The sequence below is a fragment of the Eleutherodactylus coqui genome, chromosome 7 (assembly GCF_035609145.1).
Source record: "Eleutherodactylus coqui strain aEleCoq1 chromosome 7, aEleCoq1.hap1, whole genome shotgun sequence".
Classification (NCBI taxonomy): Eukaryota; Metazoa; Chordata; class Amphibia; order Anura; family Eleutherodactylidae; genus Eleutherodactylus; species Eleutherodactylus coqui.
In genome coordinates this window covers 100,668,878-100,676,756 of record NC_089843.1, presented here as the reverse complement: position 1 = coordinate 100,676,756, position 7,879 = coordinate 100,668,878, and the positions used below count along the sequence as shown (strand labels likewise).

The window sequence follows — 7,879 nt, the reverse complement described above, 5'->3', positions numbered from 1 at the left end:
CGATACGCTGGAACGTATTTGGAACTAATTAGCCATTTCAATGGGTGCGCGCCCTTTGTTTGCCATGTGCAGATGAACGCGCCTTGTGGGGGCAAAAAGTACCGTAAAATCTGCCGATGCTCGCAAATAAAGCATCGCTCAGTCCGCAGATACGCTTCTGCTGGTGTGAAGCCCCTTATAAACAGTCAGCACTGGCTGACATCTAGCAGCTGCCGCCATCACCCGTAAACACAGCCCCCTCCCGGTGGTAAACACTACGGAGCACAGGCGGGTCATGTGACCTGAATCACGTGACGTGTTGTGAAATCTTCCCTAGTTCGCTACAAGTCAAAGGGAAAGTGACGCCGCTTATGGCTTCCGTATGATCAATGCTGTGTGGGCGCTGAAAAGGAGGCACGGAGGGCATCATATATGTGTGCAGCACAGGCAGAGCATGGCAGCCGCACACAGACACACGGCGGGCCTGTCAGCGGGCGGAAGAGTTAAACCCATGGGCGAGAACTAAGCGCGGCCAAGCCACGCCCCGCCGCGACCACGCCTATCTCACAAGCGTTTAACCAATGAGCGATGAGTAAAGGAAATGCGGGAAAATCTAAACACAATAAAACCGAGGGAAAAAAAAGGGGCGTCGTGCCTTATAAGGGAATGAGCGCGCATGCGCAGAGCCTCACCTCGGGCCGCCGGGTTCCAAATTGGAATGCGGCCCCAGAGATAGAGCGGAGGAGACGGAGAGAGGAGCTGCACCGCCCCGACACCTCCCGGCAGGCAGCGGGCCGCATCCGCCCTACTCCCGGAACTTTGCTGGATGCGCTGAGCTCGGGAGCATGTTAGGGCAGCAGCAGCCGCAGGCTTGCTACTACTCGCACGGCGGGGGCGGCGGGGTAGAGGAGAGTCAGCTGGTCTCCTATGTAGAGGATTATCTGGAGTGCATCGAGTCCGTGCCGCTGGAGATCCAGAGGAGCGTCACCCTGATGCGGGAGATCGACACCAAGTACCGCGGTGAGTGCACGTGGCCGGGGGTCCCGGAGTACCGGGGGGACCCCGCCGCCCCTCCCCCACGTGTAGCTGTCATATATACATAGGTGTACGGCACACTGCTGCCATTTTTGATGTGTGATCAACTTGTAGAACTACAAATCCCAGCATGCCGTGGAGGTGGAGTCAGATACTGACACGCCGCTCTGGCTTTGGCGAGTCTGGGGTTTGTAGTTCTGAGTCTATGTACGTGTAGCGGCCATAAGCCGGTTATTACAGGGGCGGCTGTGTGCAGGACGCTGCGTGCCTGTCACACTGTGTGTTACATTGTATAGAGCGTGTGCAGAGCGTAATCCCTGTATACTGTCACTGCTCCTAGTCACTTCCGGGGAGGGACCACCATCAGGAAGACTTGCTGAGACCCCGCCCCAAGGGCGGGACTTATAGTTTAGTTAGGAACTACAGTAGTGGAGACTACGGCCGACCACGCCCACATTGGGCGGCTCGTGTACTGGGCGGGTAGTCTGAACGTAGGCCACGCCCCTTGAAGGGTGGCCGCATACCAGGCGTATCACGTCATGGGGTAACATTAACCCCCGTGTGGTCCGGCTGCCGGCAGGCCCTCCACTCCCCCTGTGTGAGCGTAGGGCTCTGTATACAGCGCGCCCCCTCCGTACTGTCCTGCCTATATATATCCCGGTACAGGCCTGGTTATTGGCCGCCTCATCTAGTTGCAGTCACGTGCTCCCGGGGCGGGGCCACCTTGTTTACATCCTTATAGGAAGATGTCTGCTGCTGCCTGTACAGTCCGCACAGTGGGGCCCGCCTCCCACTTGTAGTGATGGTGGCTGTTCACGGCGGCGTGCCTTCTGGCCGTGTCACCTATTATATAGGGGAAGCACACGGCGGCGCGGTGAATGGCTGCGCTCAGGTGTGCAGACCGCTGTTGTGCTTAAGGCTGGGCTCACAAGCGTAAGGTTACCGCGTGCGATATGCGGTAATCCGCTGACCAATGTCCACGGGTGGAGTCTGGTGTCCACCTCCGGGTTCCGCAGCAGTAAGCCTCCATAGCTCGCCGTGGAAAAATGACTCCATGCGCACAAGGCGAACCAATTGTGGTTTTGCGCTCACGGATGATAAATTGCAGCATGCTCCACTGTACTGCGGTTCCCGCACAGACGGCTTCCATTGATGTCAGTGTAAGCCGTCCGACCTGCGGCCCGTCCACAGTTGACAATTGACCACAAGCCGTGTTTTTTGCGGGAAAAGCAGTTTTAAAAAACTTTAAAATCTGTACTGCGCCTGTCTAACGGCGATCAGTACGGAAAAGGATATCCAGGTGCGTGCGGATGGTGGCTGCGCACAGGGTGGGCTCCTGCTGCAGCCTCCCGCATGTGGAGTCCAACCCGCCTGTGTGCAGCGGCCATAAGATGGGCTGCTCAATGCGCAAGAAAACGCGGCATGCACTATTTTGCTGTATATTACGTGTGAGCGGGGAATCAATACACTGAACCCCATATGTAATTACCGTGTGCGCGGTCAGCGTATAGACCATTAGTAGGGTCTGAAGGTTATCCTCTACCCACGGCGCAGGTGATGACTTGGGGTCTCTCCATTCCAAGACTGTCTGTCCTCCACCCTATGGACATGCTGTACCCCCCAGTCAGGTGCAGTGCTGGCCTTACAAGCGCATGCTACGCCATTCACCTGCGGGACTGCAGCGATACAGACCGGCGAGCACTCGGCCATATCCGTCAGCACCATAGAAATGAAGGGGCTAGCACTCCATTCGGACCTCACTGGGTGGGAGAGCGACCCCCAGCAGTGACAGGCAGATGGGGACTCAAGACCCCCATTCTTGAGATAGGAGGGGTCTTAGCAGTGAGACCCCACCGATCTTCAAGTTATACAACAAACCAGCAAACATGCGTTGGCGCCCGTGTACACGGCACGTCTATCTGTACGCAGTCTTGTGGGTTGTGACAAAACTGGCCACTTGCGCCATTTTTTTTTTTTAGTGAAAAAAGGTTGTAAAACCAGATGTCACGTGCGGATGTGTGGTGACTACTGGGTGTTTAATGAACCGAAATTGCGTAGTAAATGCAGAAGCAAAACACGTGTTAGACGCAAATAAACACGGGGAAAACACTGATTTTTATCTACCAGTGCTTCATACATGTGACTGAGCCCGCGGGGCGCTTCCACACCGCCAAGAATCTGTCGCTTTTTCTCGCGCTGTAAGAGTCATTATGAAACCAATGAATTTCAATGGTTTCATTCTCATTTTGCGATGTTTTCACTTCTGTGAGAAAGTAATAATCGCAGGATGTCCTGTCTCTGCAATATCGCCCACGGTCTCCAGTGGGGCGGGCAGCAGCGCCGGACCCCATTGAAAGCAGTGGGAGAAGATGGCAATGCCCTGCTGCAGTTGTGACAGCCGCAGTAGGGGATTCCTTCGTCCCTTACTTGGTGGCAGCCAGCTGGGTGTACGGGGCGTCACCACTGAGGAGGACCTGAGCGGCAGCGCTGGGTGGAAGCAGGGGGTCTATAGTCTATCACTTGATTCACCTTTATGAATGTCTCTCTAACCCCCTAATGACTACCTTAGATGTCAGCCATTAAGGGGCCTTGGGGTGAATGCACACGGGCGGATTTGAATTGTGAAATCCTGTGCGGGCGTCCACCTCGGGGTTGCACAGCAATGATCCTCCATAGCATGCTATACAACAACCTTTCAGAAGGCTCCCGGCTGCCTAGCAACCGCACAGCGTCCTGCGATCTTATCACTGGACACTGTACATGGCCCCTGAACGTCGGGTGCCGGCTGTTTCTTACAGCTGACACCCGGTGGCAGCAGTTTCAACAAGCCGCACCGCTCGTGGGAACTGTTAATGCTTTAAATACCGCTGTCTATTCTGACAGCGGCATTTAAAGTGTTAACAGTTCTGATGAGCGGATCGGCTTGTTGAAACTGCTGCCGCCGGGTGTCTGCTGTAAGAAACAGCCGGCACCCGTCGTATGGAGCTCGTGGGTGCCGGCGCTGCACTTTCCGTAGCCTGCGGATCATCGCCCGTGGACAGGCAGCCTTAGAAGCGTCTACCGGTACTGTATATGCTCAGATGCTAGTAGCAGTTCAGTGGGTGACATGGCTCACAGACAAGGTAGAGTACTCAGCCCTACGTGCTCCATAGCTTCCACTCCTCCACCCACATACACGCTTGGTTTTGCAGAGATTTCATATGTTCTTGGGGGGAACGGAGAAACCCGCTTCTGGACCTCTCTGGTGGTGGATTATTGGGGGAAGTGAAGGGTTAGGCATTGAAAGGCAATGTGCCCATTCCTTCTTTCCAACACCCAACTTTTTTTTTTTCTTTTTCCGTTCCAAGTACTGTTTCACGGACTCTGACCCGCTCTAGCCAGTTAGGCTGTTCACATGAGCATCTTTCCATGCTAGATGGTCATCATGAAAAAAAATTGCAGCATGTCCTATTCATCTGATTCATGGGCCAGAATCGGGCATGTAATATTCACTGCCCGCGGGTATCGGGCAACACATGGGCAGGTCTGTGTACTGCCCAAAGCTAGTTGTGCCTGACAATCTGGGCTGCACTTCACCTCCAGTCATCTGGGTCATCTGAAGACGTTCAGCACATGCAGTAGAAGAGCTGCTGACACACATGTTGCACCTATTCATTCGGCTCCGTAACCCAACTTCTGACATTACTTTTCCAGCATATACTGGGCAGTTGTGTCGGCACCTTTTTTCCCCCCTGCTTAGTCTGCTGCATCTATAGAGGGCTGCAGTAAAAGAAATATACTACTTGGCATGCTTCTTACAGTGGCAGTCAGTGGGCGGTATGTGCGGCTCTGTAGCAGTGTCGCCGTATACTTCCAGGAGGAATCCCTCGTAATCTGAAGTGGTGTTCAGCGGTCGGCGTGCCGGCAGTGGTAATGCTGTAACGGCTGTAGAGCCACAGCTTGTTGGTAACTGTTCACTTAGAAAATGGTATCAAGATAGGGCATGACTTACTGATTTGTGGGGGTCTGACTCCTGGGACCCCCATTGATCCTAAGAATGCTGCCCCAGCGTGTCCTGTAGTGAGGGCAGCATAGGATGCGTACCTCCATTGACTTTCAATGGAACTGCTGGAGATAGCAGAGCGCTTGAGCTTGGCCATCTCCAACGGTCCTGTTAAAGTGAATAGAGCGAAGCTGTGAGTGTGCCTCACACTGGGGCTATATTTCTGGGATTTGTGGGGGTCTTGTACGTGACGTAGGTGCAACTTCAGCTGCTTTGGCAGAGGGGCATGTAACTGGCCTCCAGAATGGGACATCACTTTTAAGAGTATTCCAAAGTGAAGGGTGCCATTAGATGACCAGCCCTTACGGACTGGTCTCAATTGAGTCTTTTTAAGGTAGAATCTTCTAAATATGCTGTATCTGTATGTTACTTATTCTTTTCTATCCACAGAAGCACTGAAGGAGGTAGACGAGGTTTACGAGAAGCATGCAAGTGAAAACGACCCTCATCAGAAGAAGCGCCTATTGCAGCAGCTTCAGAGAGCGTTGATCGTCACGCAGGAGCTGGGAGATGACAAGATACAGTTGGTCACGCAAGTATTTGAGGTGGTAGAAAATAGGACCAAACAGATGGATGCCGTTTGCAAGGGCTTCTTTGACCCAGAAGAAATCGAAAAATCTACGGAAAAGACAAAAACTGACCTCAGTACGTCAGAGCGCTCTACTCGACGACCACGCCGACAGCGCAATAGTGAGAGTAGGGACTTATGTCATATGGTCAATGGGACAGATGACCTTGACGATCCGCCTAAAGAGAAGAAGCCCAAGTCTTCCAAGAAGAAGAAAAGAACCAAACACAAGCAGGAAAGGGATGTCTCTCCTATTCCCTTTGCAATCGATCCCAACGAGCCAACGTATTGCTTGTGCAACCAAGTGTCCTACGGAGAGATGATAGGTTGTGACAACGACGAATGCGCCATAGAGTGGTTCCACTTCTCATGCGTTGGACTCACTTATAAACCGAAGGGCAAGTGGTATTGTCCTGACTGCAGAGGAGACAATGAAAAAACAATGAGCAAAAATACAGAAAAGATAAAAAGGGACAGAAGGTCCAGATAGCGCAGGGGATTTTTTAAAGGCTTTCTTGTATAGTCGTGTTTTTTTTTTTTTATGTTTTAGGTAACGTGGACACATTTTTAATAGTATTACAATATTAAAAGTTGTTTGGGTTGTGACTAGTCTTTTTCCAGCAAGAGCGACTGTTAGTCTGTACCAGCAGAAAGCCGGGACCTAGAGAACGGGGGACTTTCAGTGTGCATCTGTCGGAGCGCTTGCACTAAAGAGGGGTGCACTGTGCGTCTAAGCAGGAGAGCACCAGTATCTTCAGGGTCTTCTCCAGAAGCGCTGGCGTTCCATGCAGTGGATTGCTGTTAGAGCACTAAACATGTAAATAACCGAGATAATGTACATTTAATACTCCATGAAAGCTGTACATAAAAATATTTCTTATGGTTTAGTAGTCCAGCAATCGTTCATTTCCCAGAAATATACCAGCAATGTTTTGACAAATGACACGTGTAGTTGTGCCGGCTGGGGACAGTAGTGTCACACTGACCTGGGAAGCTGCATAAGTTTTCCTTGGCAGTGTTTGATTACTGTGTGGATATTTTGTGTTCTTGTGCATTATAGCAAGATGCTTCCCAGAACTCGCTCACAATTACGGTATGTAACAGTCCTGCGTACCGTCTTGTAATCGGGGTTGTATGACCTATCGTATTCCCTGCTAGACCTGCTTGAACCGCTGCTTTGGAAGAATACATTCTGTTGGCCTGCTTTCGAATCTTTGGTGTGGCTTCCATTTGGGGAGCAGGAAAGGGGAATCCGCTGGCTGAACTGATCCGACTTCTGATGGAATCGAACAACGCCAAACGGACCTCATTGACTGTAATTGGGTCCATTTGGTTTCCGCCTGGCATTTTACCGGAAGAAAGTGCGGCATGCAGTGTTGTTTCTTCCGATATCTTGTGAGGGGACCTCCGAATGGAGGTTCCAACATGGATGTGAAGGCAGCCTTATACAGTGAAACATGCCTGCTTTTAAAGTGTTCGGTGTGTTAGCGGGCCACAGAACAACAAATATGTTGCTCGCTCAATTTAAGGGTATCTACTGCTTTGCAACTAACTTTTTATGTGGCTAATGAAAAATGAAATAATCGTCCAATTGCTCTTAAAGGGGTTGTCCCATGAAAAAAATATTGTTTCTAGTTACAACCAGCCCATAATTATAAACCTTGCTTGTTGTAATTTATTTAAATGTTTCTACCGCAGGTGTTCCAGGTCTATTGTTATAATAGCGCCACCTGCTGCTTCTCTTGAAGAGACTTTCTGTGTCGGTCCATCCCAATAAATGTGGTCACACCTGCTCAGTCTTGCTTCTCTGCAGTAACATGGATCGCTCTTCTGACATCAGAGAAGATGTAGTAACTTCAGAAGCAGCCGCTCACTACACCAGCGATCCCTTCATAAACCCAGTGGAGCACGACTGATCAGGTGGAACAATTACTGAGGCGGACACAGAATACTAACAGCAGGTGGCGCTATTCTAATATCCATCTTGGAATATCTGTGGCTATTAAATGTAAATTATGGGCTACATATAACTGGAAACAATATTTTTCATAGCGCAGCCCCCCCCCCCCCTCTTTTTTTTTTTTTTTAAATTCCCAACAACCTATTGTCTTGTTACTGCAGCTCCTATGCAGTCGGCATGGGAAGAGCAGCACCTTCCTGGTAGTCTAGTCCTGCAGGCTTCTCCTCCTGGTTGTTGTCTGTGTTGCCATACAATTAGGTAGGTTAGCTGGGAATATTACTGCAGCGGGAGGCTG

The 7,879-nt window shown here is 51.1% G+C and overlaps 1 protein-coding gene across 1 annotated transcript; it reads left to right on the top strand.

Moving 5' to 3' along the window:
• The first annotated feature begins 660 nt into the window (after positions 1-660).
• On the top strand, positions 661-6,507 carry ING2 (inhibitor of growth family member 2). Its single transcript, XM_066573487.1, has 2 exons — positions 661-999; positions 5,447-6,507. Exons 1-2 carry the CDS (start codon positions 825-827, stop codon positions 6,112-6,114), a joined length of 843 nt encoding a protein of 280 aa, XP_066429584.1. The 5' UTR covers positions 661-824; the 3' UTR covers positions 6,115-6,507.
• Positions 6,508-7,879: the final 1,372 nt, after the last annotated feature.

Coding starts and splice junctions, on each gene's coding strand:
- ING2 (XM_066573487.1), top strand. CDS start 825: ATGTTAGGGCAGCAGCAGCCGCAGGCTTGCTACTACTCGCACGGCGGG. Junction 1,000..5,446: donor GATCGACACCAAGTACCGCG/GTGAGTGCACGT, acceptor TTCTATCCACAG/AAGCACTGAAGGAGGTAGAC.